At 36.0% G+C, this 25,196-nt stretch overlaps 2 protein-coding genes across 2 annotated transcripts; both read left to right on the top strand.

Annotated features, from left to right (window-relative positions):
• Nucleotides 1-458: 458 nt before the first annotated feature.
• hhatla (hedgehog acyltransferase like, a) lies at nt 459-15,975 on the top strand. Its single transcript, XM_056474608.1, has 12 exons — nt 459-639; nt 3,198-3,310; nt 4,406-4,473; nt 5,989-6,102; nt 6,534-6,728; nt 8,822-9,031; nt 9,177-9,348; nt 9,451-9,595; nt 9,688-9,723; nt 12,685-12,886; nt 13,070-13,214; nt 15,493-15,975. Exons 2-12 carry the CDS (start codon nt 3,205-3,207, stop codon nt 15,633-15,635), a joined length of 1,536 nt encoding a protein of 511 aa, XP_056330583.1. The 5' UTR covers nt 459-639; nt 3,198-3,204; the 3' UTR covers nt 15,636-15,975.
• A 3,356-nt stretch (nt 15,976-19,331) lies between these two features.
• On the top strand, nt 19,332-25,175 carry klhl40a (kelch-like family member 40a). Its single transcript, XM_056474603.1, has 6 exons — nt 19,332-20,590; nt 20,865-21,025; nt 22,574-22,681; nt 22,767-22,952; nt 23,041-23,190; nt 23,273-25,175. The coding sequence occupies exons 1-6, from the start codon at nt 19,475-19,477 to the stop codon at nt 23,382-23,384; spliced, it is 1,833 nt and encodes a 610-aa protein (XP_056330578.1). The 5' UTR covers nt 19,332-19,474; the 3' UTR covers nt 23,385-25,175.
• The last annotated feature ends 21 nt before the right edge of the window (nt 25,176-25,196 follow it).

Raw genomic sequence — 25,196 nt, 5'->3', positions numbered from 1 at the left:
GATTGTTTGTAATTTTTACGAGGTTTTGAATATAATTTAAAATAACAGAAAAAAATACTGTATAATTATTCCAGTAATTTCCCTGTGTAGAAAACTAAAATTTCAAAGTCAAACTGTTAAATTAAAGAGATTGTTTGTCATTTTACTGAGTTTTGAATATAATTTGAAATGACAAAAATTTTCTGTAAAAAAATTAGAGATATTTTCTGTAAAATTATTTTTTTTGTACAGTGTACAAGTTCTAATCTCTAAAAGATTTCTGAAGTTGTTGCTGAAGAAACCAGATGGCTCCACCATGGACAACAACAAACACAAGTCCTCCTCATCCATTCGGCCATCGCGCACCTGTACAATTTAGCGGTGCTCCTTGAATATGTGCGCCTCCTTGACGGACAGTTCTGGTGCCTCCCCTCTGCGGTTCCCGTCCTGATTATAAATACACTCCGTCCACCCCCTCCCGCAACATCCACACCAGCTTCTGCTGCCTCTCACAGTGCACCATCGGCACTGGCACACCGGGACGGATGTATTAGGGAGCAGCCCATACTCACCCCCCTTTTTCTTTCTTTTTTTTTCAAATTTTGCGGGGGCTGACATCTGCCTTCAAACATCTGAGCGGCTGTGAAAGGCAGATACAAGGTTAGTACTGAGCAAGTGCACTTCCTTTTGAATTACTGTACTTACTGTAGGCTACGCGGTGTTGTAAACAGTCCCATGTATGGGTGGGCGTTTAGAACTATGCAGCATCATTTACATTCACAAGGGCTTTGATTTAGCTTGTTTATGATTTATTTGTACTAATACAAATGTGATTGTAATGAAGCAGGGGGTTGTTAGTTAATTAAATGTACTTAAGAAATAAACTGACAGTCAAGAGGGCTCCTTCGGGAGTTGAGTGGCCGGTTTTGCAGACTCCTGAAGGATCTCCTGATGTGTGGGAGATCGCATTGCGCTGCAGCTGCCGCACTGTACATGAGCAACTGCTCGGGCTAAAATAGGAAGAGGTTGTACGGCGCAGCTGACTGTGCTGTTTCTGCGGAGCTGTGAAGACAGGCACTCCCATTTAAGTCACTGGCTTTTACAGTCTTGAGTTCTGAGAATTAGACTGGATGTAATAATTTTGTTTTATAGCCAATCCCTGTTGTGATTGTATATTGATTGCTTAGCATCGTGTTGGGGTTAGTGAAGTGCGCAAAATAACATGCGTCTTCCTGTAAAAAGTAGACTCTTGATGATCTTTGAATGTGAACTTGACAATTAGCGCCTATAATTAGTGAGTGTCTTCGCTGATGAAAAAAGACAGCTTTTATGGTGATTTTAAAACTTGACACACTGTTGATACAGTAACAAATGCTATAGATAATTTGTTGCTGGTTCAATATCGAATGGACCTGCTAGTCCTGGAAAGGTCGCAAATAAGTGATATATTGACAATGTTTAAAGGCTCATATATGAGATAAAATTGTCAAATCTTTTGTTGTACCATTATAGGCTACACTAATGTTGAATGTAAATATAGACCCACTGCTCCTTTATAAATTGGATTTTACAAACTAGTTCTGCTGGTAAAACGTCTTGTTATATGTGTGTCAAGAAACATGTCAGGTCATTTGACAAAGTCACTTGGTGATTATGAATAGTTTTAAAAACACAAATTAGTTAAAAACATATTATTTATTTTTTGAATTTCTATATTAAATATATATATTCATAATGGTTTTACCCCTAAAGTGCTCATTTGTGGGTTTATTAATATTAATATACACCACTAAGAAGTCTTCTGTGATTGGACAGATGTTTGACACCTGATATTATTGGAAGCAAATTCCCCTCAGCCCATACACTGTAAAAAAAATCTGGGTTTCACACAATGCCTTCAAGTTATACTGACACAAATTGATAAAGTTAACAAATGTACAAGTTTTAAGTAAACAAGTTAACAAATTGAAGTTACAAATTTAAGTAGATTGAACATAAAACAACTAAGTTGTCCCATAACACACCTGTGTTGTTTCAATAGACAGCTAGTGTTTTTCAATCAATGATGAACTTCCGGTGCAAGGTTTATGTGACTATTTACAATTTCATAAGGTTCCTTTTACAGCATCGATGTTGTGATATAATTTAAGTATAATTAGTTAAATAGACCTAAGCATACATTTGGTTGTGGCACCGTAAAGTGAGACGAAAAACAGTTTTAAACACAAGTGCCGTCATTAGCTGCAGTTCAGCACAGAAACTCTGTTGAAAATACTGGGGTAAAATTAATTTCCACGTGTGGAAAATAATAACTTGATGCAGTGCTTCTTGTTTGGTCTGATATCCACTTTATATTGTATCTCAGTGTGGAAAATAATAACTTGATGCAGTGCTTCTTGTTTGGTCTGATATCCACTTTATATTGTATCTCAGCCAGAAAGTGAAGATCGCTGTTTAAAAAAAAAAAAAAATCAGATCTTAAACGCAGTAATTTTTGTATGAGATGACAATTAACTGGAAAAGCCCTGGGGCTAGCTGACTGAAATTTTAATTCTGTGTGCATATACCCCATTCATTTTAATAATAAGTAGTAGTTTGAATAAGCAGCAAAAGTCTTGTTTTGAGTGTATACTTTTGTAAGTTGTTGCTTTGGCAGTTAATGATGTTCATTATTTTCTTTTAGAGCTAAAAATTCGCACATAACTTAAATATACATTATTAGAATCCAAAAACTATTAATGTAGTGTTATTTGACCTGGTTGTAAAGTGTCTGAAAGAAGAAACGGATCAGTGGATGAACTGGGGAGTCAGTGACGTTTGACTTGTAACTGCCATTACAGAAATAATCGGTTAATATAATATTTCACGACAAACAGACAAACAATAAAAAACTATTTACCAAAGAATGAAAAAAACTTCATAATCATTATCATCATCAACAACCACCACTTGTTGCAAACATGCTCAAGCTTCTTTTTTTTCTGGAAACTGGTATAAATTCGCAGTATTTTCTACCAGTTACAAACTTTCTTCAAATTATCATTTGTGTTAGGAAAGAAAGTCATAAACACAACATCTAAGCATGACTATGTTACATTTTTTGTGTGAATTTAGCTAGAATCAGTAAGTTTTTATTGTATTTACCTTGTTTATTTCCTTCAGTGATCTTTGGATAATTTGATTATGAGTGTAAATAGATATTAATGACTTCTCTTAAGGTTAACCATGGGGATCAAGGCGGCCCTTCCCAGGATTGAACTTTACATCTACACTGCTGTCCTCGGTCTTGCACTCTTATGGGCAGCCAGCTGGATCATCGAGGCCTCCAGTGGTACACTTTATTTTTATCTCTTGCTTTTTCCTTACGATAATGTTCACGTCCATTATGTATGACCTAGAAAACAATGAATAAAGGTGTGTTTGAACTTGCTTGTTATGAATCAGAGCACCAAAGATTTGTTTATTGAACTCCATGCTGGATTACTGGATCAAACCAGTCCTGCCACAGCCTTTTTAAAGATTACATTGATTATGTCTACTTTTCAGTGCATAAACAGAAACATCAGCTTAGCCTGGGGTCTAAATGTTACAGTCACACATTGATAACCCTAAACTACACCGAAGCCTATATATAAGATATGTTATACAATTTGTATTATCTTGTCAGATTTTACAGGACCATTTTATAATCTCAAAATATATTTGAGAGTCTGGATTATCACATAGAAGCCTCTGAATACACAGGCTGGCAAAATTTACCTTATGTAATGCTATTAAATTCTCCTCTGGCGCTCACTCTGTGTGCTGGTGAATCATGTGAATCTAATGTCAATTTTTTTTCTATAATATAATATAATATAATATAATATAATATAATATAATATAATATAATATAATATAATATAATATAATATAATATAATATAATATAATATAATATAATATAATATAATATAATATAATATGCTTACGGGCGACGCAGTGCTGTTGCCTCACAGCAAGAAGGTCGCTGAGCCTCATCTGGGTCAGTTGGCGTTTCTGTGTGGAGTTTGCATGTTCTCCCTGCATTCGCGTGGGTTTCCTCCGGGTGTTCTGGTTTCCCCCACAGTCCAAAGACATGCGGTACAGATGAACTGGGTAGGCTAAATTATCCATAGTATATGAGTGTGAGTGAGTGTGTAAAGATTGTTTCCAGAGATGGGCTGCAGCTGGAAGGCTGTTTAAAAACGTGCTGAATAAGTTGGCGGTTCATTCCGCTATGGCAACCCCTGATTAATAAAGGGACTGAGCTAAAAAGAAAATGAATAAATGAATATAATACTTAGCTGTCTACAGAGTTTGCTTTCATATACAGTTATTAATGTAATTTTGTTGACTGTTGAAATGTTCATTTTTTTTACACTGTGGCTTTTTCCTTTTATTTCCAGAAAATGTAAACAGGAGGGCATTTAGGGAGAATGTCAAACCAGGATGGCACTACTTTGGCAGAAGAATGGCACGTATAACATTATTCCACCATTCCACCTAAACCACCATTCTGTTGATGACAAGGCTCCCACAGAATGCTTTGAAATGTGTTTAGAATGTGTTTAAAGAATAACCAAACACAAGTTTTGTTCCAGATTTTTATAATTAAGACATAAAAATTGAGCTGTTGAACTGATGTAAAAATAAACTGCAAAAATTTATATTTTTGATTATTTGGGTTATGTATTGATTTAGGCTAAAAAGATCTAGTAAGTTATATTAGTGTGTTAATTACACTACCGGTCAAAAGTTTGGGGTCAGTAGGATTTTTAAATGTTTTAAAATAAGCTTCTCCTGCTCACCAAAGCAGCATTTATTTCAGCAAAAATACAGCACAAATTGTAAAACTGTGAAATGTTACTGCACTATAAAATAACTGGTCAAAAGTAGTTTATCATTTCAATTAATTATTTATTTCAGTGATTTTAAAGATGAAATTTCAGCTTAATTTCAGCAATAAAAGCAATAATGACTGGAGTAATAATTTCATTTGAAACTACATACAATAAGAAATCAGTTATTTAAAATTGTAATAAATATTTAACAATTTCTTTAAATTTAATAAGTGCCGCCTTGATGAACAGAATAATTTTCTCTAAAAAAAACCATGAAAAAAACGGACCCCAAACTCTTGACCGCAAGTGTACATTTAGTCTATTCACCACATCCAACACGTTTTTGAAAATGAATTTCATTAATAAACATTTTGTCAAACAATTTAACATGAAACATTTATAACTCATTCATCAGAAACTCAAAGTTATGCAAGTAAAATTAATTGACTTTGTTTGAAAAATTGTCAACACAGTATTTGTATTATTTTCTTGATGTTAAAATACTGTTTTGATGCCAGTGATAAATACGTAGCATTCATACATTTGGACTTTATTGAACAGTAATAAGTCATTTATTTATTTTTTCTGGTTCACGCAGACTTTAATTAACAATTCAAGTGTGTAATACAGAACAGTAATAAGTTATTAAGTGAAATACATTTAATTAAACTCCATCAATTCAAATGTTTACATGCTTTTGTAATCTAACGGGGTTAATAACAAGATAACAGCCAAACCTTGACATTTTTTTGCCCATTTACTCGTTAATGAGAAGCTGCTGATCAGATACAATATGGTTTTATTAAAAATATATATATATTTAACAATATTCATTAATAAGTTACTAATAATGTTACTACTAGTGAGGGTTAAATGTGAGTTAGGTTTAGTAGCATGTGATAATGTATAATTAATTGTAATTATTATAGTAAGTTTATGGGCCATGTGAAATAAAGACACATTAAATTAAAGTGTTACCATTTTTTATATTAAAAAAGGTCCTTAAATGGACCCAGAAAGCAACAATCATCGTATTTTGAATGGATTGTGAGAATGAAGTTCAATTATGTGCAATAATATGTGTGATATATGTATGTTAAATAAAGCCTATTTCATCTTTTTGTGACTGATATCTTCCATCTCTTCAGGATGTGTCAGATTTTGAATGGGTTATGTGGTTTACCACTTTCCGCAACCATATCCTGTTTGCCCTCTCCGGTCACGTGATCTTTGCTAAGATCTGCTCAATGCTGTCTCCAAAGGTATTGTATGATTATTCAGCTGATGCACGATGATCAGGTCATTTAGTATTTAAGAGTCATAATATTCGTGGCAGTTTTGAGAATGTTGAATGATTTGATGTGCCAGCTTTTAACCCATAGTCAAAAAATAAACACATTTTGATATAAGCAATGCATGTATACCAATGATGTATACTAATGTGAATGTTTCATGCGTTTGGGTTTTTGCATGCTGTCAAAGAAGACTGGAATAGTTGGATTTAAGGTAACCCTGTGTGTTTTCTTTGATGGATTACAATACTAATACTAGTGCTGCTACAACTCTAGCTGATACTGCACTATAGTGTCATTTCTAATGTTTATCTGTTTAAAACCCAGACAGTATTGTTGCCTGTGACAGCTGGATTGAATAAATGTGCTTTTTCACAACAACTTGCTTTCCTACCTCACAGAACAGATCTTTGATCTATATGATGTATGGAGCTCTAGCTGTCCTGATTACTATGGGATGGACATACATCTCTCTCATCCTGTCTCACTGCATCGTCCTCTACAGCGTTGCCCTCGTCAAGAAGAAGTGGCTCTGCTTTGTGGCTGGTCTTACCAGCTTGGCAACATTCAAAATGGAGCCCTTCAGTGGCTGGCAGGTGAGAAAGACTGTAAATATCAGTGATTAAAGCTGTGAAAGCATGTGGGTCTGGTAAAATGTACATAAGTTTACAAAGAAAGCACATTATCACATTTCAGATAACCTTTGTGAAAAATAATGTGTCAAAATATTGATGAAATACTGTTTATTTCAATTCAGCATTACAGTCATTAAAATGAAAGCACATTAAATGCAAATCACATTTCAAATAAGCTTAGTGAAGAATATGGATGAAATAATGTTCCATAGTGCGGCACGGTGGCTCAGTGGTTAGCACTGTCACCTCACAGCAAGAAGGTCGGTTGTTCGAGTCTCGACTGGGTCAGTTGGCATTTCTCTGTGGAGTTTGCATGTTCTCCCCATGTTCATGTGGGTCCCCCCCCCCCCCTTAATAAATACCTAGAAGTATAAATTATACACATAACATCGTTATCTATCATATCTTTTATGGTGAGAGTCTATGAAATAAAGCTTTAATGTAATTATAACATCTATGCAAATTTGTCCAAATCATACAGCAGTCCAGCAGTCAAGTCAGGTAAAGGTTTAGTCATAAAAACAATTTATTATTTTCCATTTATTCATTTTTTTAGTTCAGTGATATTCAATATTTAGTTCAGTGATTTTTTAGTTCAGTGACAAATTTCAGTGATATACGGAAAAACAACTGCAAAATAAAAAAAAATTAAAAAGCTACAAACGGTGCATTTAAGGACTGTTGGGCCCCATGGCTGGAACTGCTCAGGGCCCCCAAATCAATAAACCCGCCCCTGGCTCCAGTTTCACAAAGACATGTGATGCATGTGATATGGGTAAACAAAATTGGCTGTAATGTATGAATGTGTGTGTGAATGCGAGAGTGTATGGGTGTTTCCCAGTACTGGGTTGCGCATCTGCCTGGAAAGGCATCCGCCGCGTAAAACATATGTTGGAATAGTTGGGGGTTCAATCTGCTGTGGCGACCCCTGATAAATAAGGGACTAAGCCGAAGAAAAATGAATGAATAATGTTGCATTTCCATTCAGCATTACAGATATTAAAACTGAAACAGTTTATTCTACTGAAGAATACGATAAGAATACGATAAATGCTAAATTTTGAACGATTAAAAAGGTTTTGGTGATAAATCAATAATGTTTTAATGGAAGATTGAAAAATGTGACCCTGGACCACAAAACCAGTTATATGATCTAAAAGGCTGAATAATTAAGCTTTCCATTGATATATGGTTTGTTATGCTAGGACAACATTTGACAACTATTATTGAACATCTGTAATCTGAGAGGTAAAAAAAAAGAAGAGCAAATTGCATTAAAAGCTGTCAAAACTATGTTACTAATCAAAAATTACATTTTTATTTTGCTGCATTTGATATTACAGTGGAAGATTTACAAAATTTATTCACTGAACATGATCTTTACTTAATGTTTGAATGATTTTTGGCATAAAAGAAAAATCGATAGTCTTGAGCCATGTGTTTTTGGCTTTTAACACAAGACTGGTTTTGTGGACCATGGCCTTTTAATATGTCATCAAATGATGCTTTTTCTAAATATTTTGTAGTATATAAACTATAGTTACACTGAATCACATTTTAGGTTTCTTTTGTAAAGATGATAGTACTTTAAACTTGTATACCTGAAAAAACTTTTCATCTTTGTGTTGTTATTACACTTTAAAAACAGTTTTTATTCATTCATTCATTTTCTTTTCGGCTTAGTCCCTTTATTAATCAGGGGTCGCTACAGCGTAACGAACCACCAACTAAGCCACAAAGTAAATGAAAGTAAACCTATACCACATGTCTTTGGACTTGTGGCGGAAACCCGAACACCCGGAGGAAACCCACGCGAACATGTGGAGAACATACAAACTTCACACAGAAATGTCAACTGACCCAGCCGGCACTCGAACCAGCGACCTTCTTGCTGTGAGGCAACAGCACTACCCACTGCGCCACCATGTTGCCCAACTGTTTATATAATGTATAATTTTTATAATAACTAAAATGAAAGCTGAATCTGTTTATCTTCTACGCGCATGTAAAGATGCGTTCAGTTTTATCATTCTCTTCATTTGCCTGTGTTACAGGAAGGTTTTGTGACAGGCTCTTTTGATCTGCAAGACATCTTGTTCTACGGAGGCTGTGGTTTCTCCATCATGCGCTGTATGAGCTTTGCCTTAGAGAACTGTGAGAAGAAAGATGGGAATTACAGTTTCATGGATCTGATCAAGTACAACTTCTACCTCCCCTTCTTCTTCTTCGGACCTGTCATGACCTTCGATCGATTCCATGAGCAGGTGAGTCCTGTACTGGACCAATAGGACACCCTTCTAACATTAGATTCAGTATAAAAACTTACAATAAAAAAAGAATACATAACAGCAATAGTGTTGATAGTGTGACTCTGGTTAAATGTGCATTGTCATAATCTGATTTTCTCAGGCTAACAACCCTAACTTGACACGTAAAGAAAGAGAAATGTGGAACATCACCATTCAGGCTTTGGTGCACCTTGGGGCTATTTTGGTGGTGGATGTCTTCTTCCATTTCTTGTACATTTTGACCATCCCTGGTGATCTGAAGCTTTTAAAGCAATTGTCTGACTGGTCTCTGGGTCAGTTTGACACAATTGTTTAATTTTTGAAAATTGCTAGAAAGACATTTCAAGTGGTTTTCTCTTTATTTTATTCACTAATGTTATTAATCTGCTTTTCAGCTGGTTTGGCGTACTCTAATCTGGTGTATGACTGGGTGAAGGCAGCTGTCATGTTTGGTGTTATTAACACTGTGTCCAGACTGGACCATCTTGACCCTCCTCAGCCTCCCAAATGCATCACAATGCTCTATGTCTTTGCCGAAACGTGAGTATTGTTGTATAAGAGCCATAGTTTGCAGTTTATGTATGTCAAATCAGAATCATGTTAACAGTTTCTTCTGATGTTGTCTTTTTCAGACACTTTGACAGAGGAATCAATGACTGGCTTTGCAAGTGAGAAAATAATTACTCACATCTGTGACCCTGGACCACAAAACCAGTCATTACTGTAATTAATAAATAGCAATTAGGTGTACACATTACCTGAAAGCTGAATAAAAAAGCTTTCCATTAATGTATGGTTTGTATACTGTAAAAAAAATCTGTTATTTTACTTTTTTCAGCAGCTGGGGTAGCCCATAAAATAATGGCCGTTAAATTACAGAAATTTAACATAAAATAACAGATAAAATTATGGAAATTCTCTTAAATTTTAATTACTGGTAATTTTTTTCAATTTAACGGCTATTATTTTACATTATTTTACAGTAAATTTTTTACAGTTACTTTTACAGTAAATTTTTGGAATTTATCGTCCGTTATTTTACAGTAAATTTCTGTAATTTATTGTCCGTTATTTTATGGTAAATTTCTGTAATTTAACGTCTGTTATTTTACTGTAAAATTTCTGTAATTTAAAGGCCGTTATTTTACAATAAACTTTTGTAATTCAATGTCCGTTATTTTACAGTAAATTTTTGTCATTTATCATCCATTATTTTACAGTAAATTTCTGTACTTTAACATCTGTTATTTTACTGTAAATTTCTGTAATTTAATGCCCGTTATTTTACGGTAAATTTCTGTAGTTTAATGCCCGTTATTTTACGGTAAATTTCTGTAGTTTAATGCCCGTTATTTTATGGTAAATTTCTGTACTTTAACATCTGTTATTTTACTGTAAATTTCTGTCATTTAATGCCCGTTATTTTACGGTAAATTTCTGTAGTTTAATGCCCGTTGTTTTATGGTAAATTTCTGTACTTTAACATCTGTTATTTTACTGTAAATTTCTGTCATTTAATGCCCGTTATTTTACGGTAAATTTCTGTCATTTAATGCCCGTTATTTTACGGTAAATTTCTGTAATTCAACGTCTGTTATTTGTGGTAAATTTCTGTATTTCAACATCTGTTATTATACGGTAAATGTCTGTATTTTAACAGCCATTATTTTACTTTTTTTTTTAACACCCCAGCTGCCGGAAAAAAACGTAAAATAACAGAATTTTTTTTCAGTGTAGAACAGGACAGTACCTGGCCGAGATAAAACAATTTGAAAATCTGGAATCTGAGAGTAAAAAAAATCTTAATACGTAAAAGTTAATAATAAAGTTAATAATATTAATAAATAATTCATTTTACTTGATGGCACCTTGGGCGTCACTGTGGCGATGTGGGTAGCACGATTGTCTCATAGCAGATAGGTCGCTGGTTCAAGCCCCAGCTGGGTCAGTTGGCATTTCTGTGCGGATGTTGCCTTACAATATGCATGTTAAAAACTAACGATTAATAAACAACACCTAAAATCTTTGCAAATAATAAAAAATAATAGAAACACGTCTGAATTCAAGCATCATAAATACAAAAGCGCAAATAATAAGATCATAAAAATCTTGGGTAAAAAGACGAGTCTTAAAGAGCCCATATTATACATGAAATAGGGTCATATTTAGGTTGTAAGGGTCTCCAACAACAGTCTAATATGCATGCAAGGTCATAAAACACTTTGATGGTCTTATAACCTGCATTTATTTTTACCTAATTATCCCAGCGACTCCCATATGAATCGTTCAGCGATTCATTTGTTCCCAACCCCCTCCTCAGCGCGAAGCTAATCTGCGCTGATTGGACCGATGACAGCCTGCTGCGATTGGTCGACAGTGACAGGCTTCAGCACGAGACAGAGTGAAATGCCCAGCTGGTAATCAACTATATAAAAGTAGTGACAGTGCACACGCGCTTCATAGTGTAAGGCTTTTTTTCACACACACACACAACCCTCCTCAGAAGAACTGGGGAGATCGACGCAAGTCTCTCTCTCTCCCTCTCCCTCTCTCTCTTTCTCACACACACACACAACGCTCCTCAGAAGAACTAGGGAAAGCAACTCGAGTCTCTCTCTCTCTCTCTCTCTCTCTTTCTCTCACACACACACACACACACACACAACGCTCCTCAGAAAAACTAGGGAAAGCGACGCGAGTCTCTCTCTCTCTCTCTCACACACACACACAACGCTCCTCTGAAGAACTAGGGAAAGCGACGCGAGTCTCTCTCTCTCTCTCTCTCTCTCTCTCTCTCACACACACACACACACACACACACACACACACACAACGCTCCTCAGAAGAACTAGGGAAAGTGACACGAGTCTCCTGTCTCCTAGCTTACGATCGATCGCCATAGCAACGACAAACGGCAGTGGAACGCGAGCTCACAAAAGCCTTTAACGTTAAATCCGTAAACAAAGCGGCACGCGTCTGTGTGTGTGTGTCTAGTGTTTTTTCTGTGTTAGTGGGCGGGGCCGCAGGTTTCAAATCTCCCTGGTTTGCGCGCATAACTACTGGCGAGGCTTGTGTTTCGTGGCTGCGTCATCGCGAAACACCTAATGACTCGTTATCAAGGCGACTCGTTTGAAGCACTGTGAGTCGACTCTTTTATAGATGAATCAATAGTTTTAAACACTGTACACTTACAGATTTAAGCCTTAGCTGGATATTTCACTTCACTTAGAGCTGTGTTACACACTACATGGAAGGGCATTTTCAAAACCCCATAATATGGGCTCTTTAAGATGGGATTTAAAAGGGTGCTGGCTATCACTGTTTCTTATGTTGGTTCTCCAAATGAAGTTATTTGCCATGCTTATTACTATTTAAGATATCAAGTTGTGATATAGTTATTGTAGGAAATTTACAAAACATCTTCATGAAGCATGATCAAAAATCAATCATTTTGACTATCAATGATTGCCAAAAATGACATTGCGCAACATAAGACATAATGTTTTATAGTCAAGGGTCACATATCATCACATACATCATTTTAATACAATGAAATTTTTAAAACACCTTGCTATAATATCAGTCAGATCATTCTTTATAACATGCACCTGTTCTGTTCTTTGTTAAAGATATGTCTATGACTATATTGGAGAAAACCACGATTCAATCATCAAGGAGCTTCTCGCAACTATCTCCACCTTTGCTGTCACAACCCTGTGGCTCGGACCCTGTGATATAGTTTATATCTGGTCTTTTTTTAACTGCTTTGGCCTAAACTTTGAACTGTGGGTTGCAAAATTATTTTCTCTGCCACCATTCTCCACCATTGAGGTAAGATCCCCAGTTCATCCACTGAACAAATACATTATCATTTGAGCCTTTGGGATTTCCATCATTACACTACCAAATCTATCTCTTTGAATGTTAAATCATGCCCGATAGCCTGCATTTCACTGATATGAAAATAACAGCATTTGCCTACAATGAGAAGTTGATATTATTTTTTTACTCCAGAATAATCTTATGTCTGAGGCGATGTCACGCCGCATCAGGGGCTTGTTTAATGCTGTTAATTTCTGGCAAATCATTCTGTACAATGTCCTGGCGCTGAACAGTCTGGATTTCGCTCAGCTAGTTGCTAAGAGACTACTTCTTAAAGGTAAGTGTTTTGTTTTAGGTCATTATATAATGAAAACTGAAGGAAAAGTAGGTAGAATCATGTATTATGCAGTTTTATATATGTGAAAATTATCTACAGTATATACAGTGGAGATCAAAATTACAGAACAATTTACAATTAATTTATTGATTAACAGTAAATTATGTAGTCTAAAAAACCCATGGTACTTAAAAAAACAACATTAGAAAACAGCAATGATGGTATGAAGAAAGATTTAAACAAAAAAAATCTCAGTTTACATCATGATTTACACAAGACATCAATGATCTCTCACACTGCTCTGCGGTGACCTCATCTGCTCTACTTCAGTCTCCTCCACAGTTTACTGACTATAGTTTCTTAGCCAAAACAATGTCTGCAATGGTTTTCTGGAAATGTTCAATCAGGTGTAGGTCAGGACACTTGAATAGCCTTTTCATTATTTCCATTGCTGGATGATTGGAGGATGAACACAGAGAAAGAAGCTTATAATAAACATCTGCATTCACAGCTTTACAAGAGGCCCAACTCCTGCTGCAGAAAATATGCCTCAAACCATGACACTTCACCTCCAGCTTTTAGGCTCACGCACACTGCTTATGCTGATGATCACCGTTTTTTCGTCTCGTTTTTCGGCATTCATATTCAGTCTTGAGAGTAATGCCAGTGACGGATTTAGGCATGGTCAATGTGGGCAATCGCCCAGGGAGGCAACTTGCTAGGGGCGACAATTCACAACAATTTCATTCGCGACAATTTTTGTGTGACCCCTGGGGTGATTACATTATATTAAACAGACATTAAATTTATAGCACCAGGTTAAATTTTTGGACACCTTTACGGCACTCATGTACATTAAAAATAAATACAGGCCACAACTGAACATCGAGGATGGTCTCTGAGTGGCGTTCTTCAAAATTAAACAATAAGTAGACTTGGGCCTATTGGTATGTGTCCACACTGGTGCACACATACCAATAGGCCCAAGTCTACTTATTGTTTAATATATTTTTATTATATATGTTTATATATTTATAAGCACCTTAGAGGATATTGGGTGGTTGAAAGTCACTGGCATTGTAATCTTAGGGGTCGTGGGCTGAAAAGTTTTGGTACCCCTGTTTTAGGGTACACTTTTGTATTTTTAAGGTTCACCTTTGGACCATTAAGATACTGTGAGGTACACACTTGTACTTTTTTATGTATTAATACACTGTAAAACCCAAAAAATTAAGGTAACTCAAACAATTTGAGGAGACCGATTGCAACAAACCATTTAAGTTCAAAAACGAATCCTAATGAGTATTGTGAACTTAATCCATTTGAGCAAATGAAGCAATCTGAGCACAGTAAAACCCAATAAATGAAGAGAACTCAAACCAACTGAGTACTGTGAAACCCAATAAGTTAAGGCAACTCAAACCGCTTGAGGAAACTGATTGCAACAAACCATTTGAGTTAAAGAACTAATCTATATGAGTACTGTGAATTTACGCCATTTAAGTTGAAGATATGAGGTATTTCATTAACCCATCACCTTCAACACAGTTCAAAGCTCTTTTTAAATGAGCAGAAGTAACTTTCAGTCAATTTTGAGTTAACTACACTCATTTTATTTGACAAACTTGACTGTTGGGTTTTACAGTGTACTTACCTTTAATGACTTGTCATGAACAAAAATATCCCTTTTGAAAAGCTACTGCCCAAGTGACAGATTTTGTCCCTTTATTTCTAAATGTGGTGTTTTGCAAATTGGTGCACACGCTCACATTGGTGCCCAAGTAAGTTCACATTGGTGCCCAAGTTTAGTGTTAAACTTCGGTTATAAATATGAGTGAAAATTGTCCCGGTGTGCATGTGCAAGTCTGTCTTCTTTACAAACTTCAGTCTTTCAGTTCAGTCTTTCCCAAACTTAGGAACAAAGACAGTGTTTCCCGAATTTAAATATTAGAATTATTTCCAGGTGTACATTTGAACGGCTCATTCTTTGCATTATCTTGTCCAAACGTCAGATACATCATTACATTTTTTTGGTTCAGAATACATGTAACTCATGAAATTTGGCATTTTTTTTTTTACAGGATAACTTTAAATAGGTGACCTTGAAACTTATACAATTGTTCTCTAATTTTGTTCTCCACTGTAAATGAAAATCAACTATAAGTTGCATACACAAGGATCTATGTATAACAAAGTTCGTTTACTGCAAAATACCTAAGGAATAGGGAAAACCATGGAGAGTACACAGAGAATAATAGCACTCTTGTGATTCCCTCAGGCTTCCCCTTGTCCACTCTGTCGGTGCTGTTTGTGACTTACTGTGGTGTGCAGCTGATAAAGGAGAGAGAGCGAAAGCAGGCTCTGCTGGATGATCCGGAACCAGTGCCGCCCCCAGAGGCTGGCAAACCCAAGGCCGAGTAGAGGACAGAGAGGTCATTGAATCGGATCCAGCTCTTGAGGTCCCTCTTGTTAATTCTGCCCCTGAGCTTTCATGCCAGACCGATGCAGTGCTGTCACTATGGTCACTGCTTTGCACAAGTCTGTTTTAAAAACACAAGATGTTTTTTAACTGTGAATAGTTCTGAAGTGCACTTGCTGTAGCCAAACGCAAACCTGTACAACGATATAATCTTGCACAGACTAACCAACAAGTGCATTTTTTATTTATATTTTAAGTGGATATGACTATTTAAAGGATGGGCTTGACAAATATTTTATGAATAAATAATATATTGAACAATAAAAAGAAAAATGTACAACATTTTCAGGGTTGTCTTTCTGTCTTTCTTAATATTCGTTTTAAGGTTACAACAATGTATTTTGCTATTATTGAGATCAGTTTCAAGTACAAGTTTTTAATTTAATGTTAAGGTTAAGTTAATAATTAGTTTTGTCCTTTTATTTATTTTTGTTAGTAAACTGTAAAACCTCAACAGTCAATTTTATCAAATGAAATGAGTGTAGTTAACTCAAAATTGGCTGAAGGTTTATTCTACTCATTTGAAAAGAGTTTTGAACTCAGTGATGAAGGTAATGACTTTATTAAATACCTCATTACTTCAACTTAAATGGAGTAAGTTCACAGTACTCATGTAGATTAGTTTTTTAACTCCAATGGTTTGTAGCAATCAGTTTCCTCAAATGGTCTGAGTTGCCTTAACTTATTGGGTTGTATAGTACTCGTATAGTATAGTTGATGAGTTCTCTTAATTTATTGGGTTTTACTGCACTGTAAAACCCAAATTTTTAAGGTAACCCAAACCATTTGAGGAAACTGATTGCAACAAACAATTTAATTTTAAAAACTAATCCTAATGAGTACTGTGAACTTAATCCATTTAAGTACAGTAAAACCCAACAGTCAGCCTTATTAAATGAAATGAGTGTAGTTAACTAAAATTTACTGAAAGTTAATTCTACTCATTTGAAAAGAGTTTTGAACTCAGTGTTGAACATAATAAGTTAATTAAATACTTCATTACTTCAACTTAAATGAAGAAAATTCACTGTACTCATTTAGATTAGTTTTTTTTTAACTCAAATGGTTTGTAGCAATCGGTTTCCTCAAACAGTTTGAGTTGTCTTAACTTAATGGGTTTTACAGTACTCAGTTGGTTTGAGTTATCATCATTTATTGGGTTTTAATGTACTCAAATTGCTTCATTTACTCAAACGGATTAAATTCACAGTACTCATTAGGATTAGTTTAAGAACTTAAATGGTTTGTTGCAACTGGTTTCCTCAAATGGTTTGAGTTACCTTAACTTTTTGGGTTTTTGTTTATATATTTTATTACTTTTGATCAAATTTATTTTAGTATGTCACATATTACACAAAACTAAATGGGAAATGTTGCCTTGGCATTAACTTTATAATGTTTTATTTCATTATATACACTGCAAAACCCAAAAAGTTAAGGTAACTCAAACCGATTGCAACAAACCATTTAAATTAGAAAACTAATCCGAATGAGTACTGTGAACTTAATCCATTTAAGTAAATGAAGCAATTTGAGCACAGTAAAACCCAATAAATGATGATAACTCAAACCAACTGAGTACTGTAAAACCTAATAAGTTGAGGCAACTCAAACTATTTGAGGAAACCGATTGCTACAAACCATTTGAGTTAAAAAAAAACTAATCTATATGAGTGCTGGATACTTACTCCATTTACGTTGAAGTAACGAGGTATTACCTTCATCACTGAGTTCAAAACTCCTTTTAAATGAGTAGAATTAACCTTCAGCCAATTTTGAGTTAACTAAACTCATTTCACTTGATAAAGTTGACTGTTGGGTTTTACAGTGTACTAATTTATATTACTTTAAGTATGTTTTTTATTGTTTTACTTTTAATAATAACCTAAATATAATAACATAATTACATCATACATCTAAACCAGCTTGCATTTTATTTTGCACAGGTTATTTTACTACACTGCTTCTGACCACACAGTGGTCACATCTTCACATTAAACTTTCTGTTACTCACATCACACTCTCGCAGATGAGACAGTGTGAACGCATTGCCCTATTAGGCTTTGTCCTACATTGAGCTTTGAGTGCCACACTAGAGATTTGAGTTGATTAATGGGCTTAAAATATACGCTGATGAATACTGTAGGTCTGCCATGCTGTTATCAGCACACAATTACATATCTCCTAGTTTTCAGTCTCTTCAGGGATTTTTTTCAGTATAAGAAGGAAATTTGCCTTTCCTTGTCTTCATATGACTCTTTCCAGAATTGCAGGTACATCATTTTCCATTAATTTTCCTTAAACTGGAATGATATACAACAAATGTGTAATTTATAGTAAACTGAATTGCAAAACCTTATATGCAAAATAATGCAAAATGTTTAAATGTTAAATGTATTTGATTCTGTTACTAATTGTTCAAGATGCTAACCTCAAACAGCAATTACAGCTTTAAAAAGGTGAATGAGAAATGTACTAAATATCACAATAACAGTTAAATAATTAATCTACTATTAGTGTATTCTACATTTTATTTTATTTTTTTTAAATTAATGAGTGTAAAATAATGGCATGCCTCAATGTCTTACGGAGTTTTTCACCAGAGGAAGTAAAATCACTTGGAGCAAGTCACATGCTTTTTCTGTTACTGCTTCAAAGATTGCTGTGTCTTTTTATAACCCATGTTACAGAGTTGAATAAGTTGGAATTAGAATGTAGGGACAGAAACAAATTGCATTCTTTATTTATGTGTAAACATTTAGAAGTGTAAATTGTTTTGAAAAATAATAGATGGTTTATCTGATGTACCCACAGTTCTGAAATCACCCATAAATACTATTGAAAATACAGGTTCTATTTTGGCATATTGTTTTATGATGAATCTTTATCGTCCATGAATGTTTTCCATTGCATAAGATTCTTTAAAGAAGAAAACATTTTAGAGTCTTAATTTTTTTTCACTGTACAATTTGTCAAAAATAACTGTTTACTAAAATGCAGAAGAAGAAAAAACATCAGGATATGGCTATCAAGAGAGTTCAAGTGCATTTTATGTGTTTTAACTGTTCCTGTTATCCCTCTGATTTCCAGTTCTTTTCATACTTTCCAAATTAAGAAACTTTCCAAAACCACAAGAACAAAATGTTCTGTTGGCACTGTGGACAACTGGTGTTGTGGTCACTGAGCAGGTTAAATCCTGCCACATCACAATCCCCTCTCTAATAAAGTTAAAGCATTTTTTTTTCAATTTAATGTTAGCATTACTGGTTTGTATCAGTTGATGCTGAGGGACGTGCCTCCACTAGAGGGCTCCACTAGGTGGACATTTTAAATCTCAAAGCAACAGGTAGCTCTACTTCTGTTTTCATTGTGAACCTAGTCTGATCATTCTTTTTTGTCTCTTTATAATTTTCTTATCAAGTTGTTGTCACAACCATCATGAGAAACTCTACCATCTTTCTCCATAAGATCTACAACTTAATAGTCGCAGTGAGCAACTTGTCAGCTGTTGGGGTGATCTGTTTGGCATGGGGGGAAGGGAGGAACAGCTTGAATTTCAGGCTCTAAGTGTGGCTCATTTGCGCATTTCTATATATAGATTGACAGACAGTAGCTGATAGCTTGAGACAGCTGAGGATAGAGGCCATACCAGCGTGGCACATCCTCCACTTCCCGTTCTCTTTTAGAGTCCTCGTGTTAATACAGTCAGTTCAGTTCTGTAGTGGGAGAGGACCAGGACACCCCTCCCTCCTGCTGGAATATCACCTCAAACCATAACAAGATGGCTTCCATGTCAGTGGACCCGGTGACGGAGCCACGGATGTACCAGCAAACTCTCCTACAAGATGGACTCTGTGATCTCCTGGACGCCAACAAGTTTGTGGACTGCATTTTGAAGATCAAGGACAAAGAGTTTCCTTGCCATCGGCTAGTGCTGGCCGCTACCAGCCCGTACTTTAAAGCCATGTTCCTGTCAGACCTGGAGGAGAGCAAAAAGCGGGAGATTGTTCTAAAGGACATCGAACCTGGGATCATGGGAATGATCCTGAGGTACATTTACACCTCGGATATCAACCTAACTGAGCAGAACGTCCAGGATATTTTCATGGCGGCCAACATGTATCAGATCCCATCAATCTTCAGCGTGTGTGTGTCGTATCTCCAGCAAAAGCTGGTTCTCAGTAACTGTCTGGCTATCTTCAGACTGGGACTCTTGCTGGACTGTCCACGTTTGGCCATGGAGGCAAGGGACTTTATCTGTGACCGATATCTCCTCATCATCCGGGACCAGGACTTCCATCAGTTGGGTCCCAGTGAGTTGGCAGCGATCATCACATGTGACTCCCTGAACGTGGAGCGAGAAGAGTCTGTGTTTGAATCTCTCATGGACTGGGTGGAGTACGACACAGATGAGAGAACCAAAGACCTGCCCGAACTTCTACACTGCGTACGTTTCCGTCTCATGCCGACAAGTTACTTTAAAGAGAAAGTTGAGGGGCACCGATTGATTAGGACCAATCAGGAGCTCAAGAAGGAACTCCAGTTGATCAAGGATGCACAGAAAGGACTACTTCACAGGGTCAAAAGGTCATCACACAGGAAGGAAGGAGCGACAGCGGATTCTGATGACGAGGATGAGGAGGGTTTGTTGCCAGGGATTCTAAATGACAACCCACGTTTTGGGATGTTCCAATCGGACCTTATATTGATGATTAACGATGCAGGAACTGTTGCGTATAATGTTGGTGCAAACGAGTGCTACATGGCATCTTCATCCACAGAAATCCCTAAGAACCACTGCAGTCTCGTGACAAAGGAAAATCAGATCTTTGTCGTCGGCGGTCTGAGATACAACGAGGAGAACAAAGATCAGCCCTTCAGTTCATACTTTCTTCAGGTAAGATACCCATGTCTTGCTAATGTTGCTAAACATGTTTGTATTACAAATGAATGATTCAATGATCATGAATCTGTGGTTCCTAAAATACCCCTGTAAGAACAACCCTGAGAGACAGCTGTTAAATCTTTGAATCGTGTGTCATGTTGTTAATATGCCAGCGAGACAAACTTTCCTCATGCATGACGAACGTTCCCAATGGATTGTGTTGAAGGAATCAAACAAAATAACATATGAGGAAGATTGATGTGTTTTGGTTTTCTTTATCCCACAGTTTGATCCCATGAGCTCTGAATGGCTAGGGATGCCGTCACTTCCAAACCCTCGCTGTCTGTTCGGCCTGGTGGAGGCTGAGAACTCCATCTATGTAGTGGGAGGAAAAGAGCTGAAGGAGGGAGAGCGTGCACTGGATTCTGTTATGATCTACGACAGACAGTGAGTGCACTCAGATGATATTGCAAATGACTCTTAGTAACAGTTTTGGGTAGCACTTTATTTTAAAGGTCCATTTGAGTATTAGTAGACTGTCTGCTTAATATCTGCTGATACTGCTCCTTCAACAGACATTTAACTGACTATAAGAAACTTAGCCAGTACATGGCAACTGACACTAACCCTAACCCCAACTTATAGCCTACTTAAAATCTAATGAGAATTAGTTGGCATGTTGATGCAATGTAACTTAATTTCAACAAATGGACTATCAAAATAAAGTGTGACCCAGTGGCCAAATGTAAAACTGAAAAAATGCATCAAATTAACCCACAATCTCACAGATAAATGCCTTCCTCAAAATAATCACTTAATGAATTGATGAAATATGTAATATTCTTACTTAAGCTTTTTTACAATGCGTTTCATGTTATTTCAGGTGTCAGGCTTATGCATTCAAAAAGCAAATGTCAATTTCTATTTTTTCAGAAGCTAGTTATTCTAGTTAGCTAACCAGATTTTAGTTGTTTAATTAGGCCTATATATTTCACTCATAACATTAATAAGGTCAAGGATCAGACTTATTCATATATTAATGAATGACCCAATGAGATCATGTAGAGATATTTGTTGTATTTTTAAAAAAAGATTTTACTTTAGCCTGTTTCTGATTGGAGAAAGTGTGTACAATATCACCCCGATTTCCAAAATCATAAGCAACACAATTAAAGCAAACTTAATGAATGAAATACTGTATCTCAGCAGACACGATTTGACATGATCATAATGTTTTATTTCCTGCTTTTCTCCATATGTTGCTTGCATAGGCAGTATTTATCAACCAGAAGTTACCGATTCACTGCTGTCACTACTGAATCAATATTTGACCTAGTGAATCATTACTTAAATACTATCATTACGTTGCCCTTACTTGTAAAATAAAACCCTGGTCAATAGGATGCAGCTTGACATGACTCAATTACCAGTGGTGCAAAGCAACAGTTTAAAAATACTCAAATGAGTGTAGAGTCGTTTTTCTCAGTAATTGTAATTTACTAAGTAGTTTTAAAAATGTGTACTTTTACTTTCCCTTGAGTACATTTTAGAGCTGTATTGATACTTCTACTCATCTACTTTCCTTTCACCTGCAGTCACTACTTTATTTTTTCTTGTCTGTGTTGATTGGCTGAGTAGAAAAATCATTCCTGCAATTCCTGTCCAATCAAATCACACATAGAAAGTAAATCGCATCACACTGAACAACCTCAAGACATGGTTGCTATATAAATGCAGCAAACTGTTTGAAAGCAATAAAAATTGTTCAAGGAGATGGCCAAAACCTTTAAACACAAGGACTCAGAGACTGTTTAGACAGTCTGAAAATTGCCAGATAGTCTTAAACAATTACTAAATGTACTACAGAATGTTACGTGTACACACACCAGCACAAATTGCATACAAACGCAATAGCATTTCATCAGTACTTTTACTCGAGAATGTTTTTTCAGTACTCTTTCCACCACTGGCAAGTATCATTTAATTTTTACACAGGTCATTCAAATGGGGAGAGTCGGACCCTCTTCCTTATGCAGTTTATGGACATGGAATTGTTTCCCACAAAGGATTGGTTTACGTGATTGGTGGAAAAACTGAGAGCAAGTGAGTAAAGAACCTGATTTTTTTCTTCTGAAACACAATGCCAGGTTATTTAACTCGGTTTTCATAATGAAATATGATGATCCAGGAAATGTCTGAGGAGAGTGTGTGTCTACGACCCCTCAAAGTTTGAATGGAAGGATCTGGCACCTATGAAAACTGCCCGCTCTCTGTTTGGCACTGCTGTTCACAAAAACAAAATCTACGTGGTGACTGGAGTCACTGACAATGGCCTGACTAGCACAGTGGAGGTCTATGACATCGCTAGCAACTCGTAAGTCACTTTCAAACATATTATACATAAATGCCAAGCTCACATGAGAGTTTAACTCATTTTGTTCACTTGTGTGTCCCCTACTCAGCTGGTCAGAGTTTGTGGACTTCCCTCAGGAGAGAAGCTCTCTTAACCTGGTTGAACTGGGTGGCTTTTTGTATGCTATCGGTGGTTTTGCTATGATGCCTAATGAGACTACCGAAAAACTGGAGCCCACTGAAATGAACGACATATGGAAGTGAGTGTTTAGATGAAACTACGACAGCTTCAGTGAAACTTAAAGGTAAAGTTGAGATCTGAACATGTGTTTTGCTTGTCAGGTTTGATGAGGAGGAGAACTGCTGGAACGGGATCCTGAGGGAGATCCGCTATGCTGCAGGGGCCACAGTGCTCGGGGTGCGTCTGAACACCTTGAGACTCACAAAGATCTGATACAGCTGTCATCTAAACACAAAAAAACCCAAAGGGACAATGCTCATGACTACAAAAACACAGGCGCTCAAACACGTGCACTAGACAGATTTTTCTTTGTCCACTGACCACTGTGATTTTCTCTCTCTACTAGAGTTGCTCATATGTTGGCGCATATAATGATTACTTTCATGGGATTTCATAACTTTAGGGGAACGCCTCCCTTGTGCCCAAAACAACAATATTTCCTGCTGACCACTAATCATAAGTTGAGTGATTACTCTTTTTTTTTATTATTAAACCAAAACGCCAGATAGCTGTTTTCCAACATGATACACACTGTTAAAAAAAAGCTGGGTTCCAAACAATTCCTTCATGTTGTCACAACACAAATCAATTGATTAACTTACTTGTTTTTACAAATTTAAGTGGATTAAACATAAAACAATTAAGTTGTCCAAAAGAAAATCTCAATGGTTGTGTTGTTTAAGCTCGCTTTAAATATGCATTTTAAACAAATAGCAAAATAAAAAATAATTTTTGAGAGTAATATCAGATAACAAGACGTGGGTCTACAGAATTCCTTCTGAGAAAGATTTGTGCCAAACAGCAGCATTATTGACCCATCCTGATCTAAAGTACCTGTAACTATCAGTATTTTTGTATGCCTTTTGTGCAGTAAAAGTAGGAATTAAAATGTCAAGTCAATGTATAAATAGCTGAAGTGAATGAAAACATTTTCTCTACCAGCAAATATTAAAGGTGCAATAGGTTGGTTGTCTTCAAAAACTATTTTTGTTATACTGGTTGAAAGCCTCTTCACATCCTGAGAGCATTAAATTAAGTGGTCCAAATGTATTTCTATGTCATTTAATATTCTGTAGATGGTGTAAGACCAAGAAAAGTATGTCCAATTAAAATATTTGGTCCGAATATTATAATAGGCTGTCCCACGTGCCTGTCAAAATATGTAATAGCATAACTTCACACAGCCTTTTTGTGCAGAAATAAATACAACATCATTTTTTTCAGAAAATGGCAGGCAAACATCAACAACTTGAACCTACTTTCTTTTTTTTTTTTAGTTTGGCACTGTAAATACTGTCATAAAGTGTTCTCTCTGGTGAATGTTATGTGATGTATTGTAGTGATGTTGTCTAGTGCATTACTTCATGTGTTGAGGAAGTCTGGATGCCGATTTGCAGAGTGGGATGTAAACTTTCAGTGCTATCAGATTAACGTTAGCATTTCCAAGATCTATTGCACCATTAATCTTTTAACCCAAGTAAAATAAACAAACACCAAATATAAAAGCAGACTCTCACCTTCTATGTTGCCATCAGCAGTGACCAAATCACAGAGGGATTCTTCGCAAGATTGATGTAAACATTGCTAATGATTTTTAATGACTGAAAAACAGTGGCAGGTACTGTATATGGATCAAAAGTGGCCAAAAGTTTGTGTTCATATCTATTTTTTGTTATGGTTTGTTGACGTGATTCAAATATTCATAGCTTGAAACAGAAGGAAATCTGACCAGCTTGTGCTGCGTTTCTTTGGGGATCCCAGTGTGAGCTGCCATTACAGCCCATTGTTTTGCACACCAGGTTTCTTCACAGGTCACATGACTGAAAACTATCAATCGTTTTTGCTGTCTTCAGTAGTTTGTTTTTTTGCTTTTTTTCTGTTTTTGTTTCTTTTCCGGCTGTAAAATAACAACTTTTTTCAATGTTGTAGCAAATTTAAGCAAACATTTTAATGACTATACCCAAGTTATGCATTAAACGGTATGGAAGGTTGTGAGGGACAAAAGTCTGTGTGAACTTGTGCAAT

Source organism: Danio aesculapii, chromosome 2, assembly GCF_903798145.1.
Source record: "Danio aesculapii chromosome 2, fDanAes4.1, whole genome shotgun sequence".
NCBI classification, from domain to species: Eukaryota; Metazoa; Chordata; class Actinopteri; order Cypriniformes; family Danionidae; genus Danio; species Danio aesculapii.
This window is presented reverse-complemented; position numbering and strand designations above follow the sequence as displayed.

Coding starts and splice junctions, on each gene's coding strand:
- hhatla (XM_056474608.1), top strand. CDS start 3,205: ATGGGGATCAAGGCGGCCCTTCCCAGGATTGAACTTTACATCTACACT. Junction 9,349..9,450: donor ATTGTCTGACTGGTCTCTGG/GTCAGTTTGACA, acceptor TCTGCTTTTCAG/CTGGTTTGGCGTACTCTAAT. Junction 12,887..13,069: donor CACCATTCTCCACCATTGAG/GTAAGATCCCCA, acceptor TTTTTACTCCAG/AATAATCTTATGTCTGAGGC.
- klhl40a (XM_056474603.1), top strand. CDS start 19,475: ATGGCTTCCATGTCAGTGGACCCGGTGACGGAGCCACGGATGTACCAG. Junction 20,591..20,864: donor TCAGTTCATACTTTCTTCAG/GTAAGATACCCA, acceptor TTTATCCCACAG/TTTGATCCCATGAGCTCTGA. Junction 23,191..23,272: donor GAAATGAACGACATATGGAA/GTGAGTGTTTAG, acceptor TTTGCTTGTCAG/GTTTGATGAGGAGGAGAACT.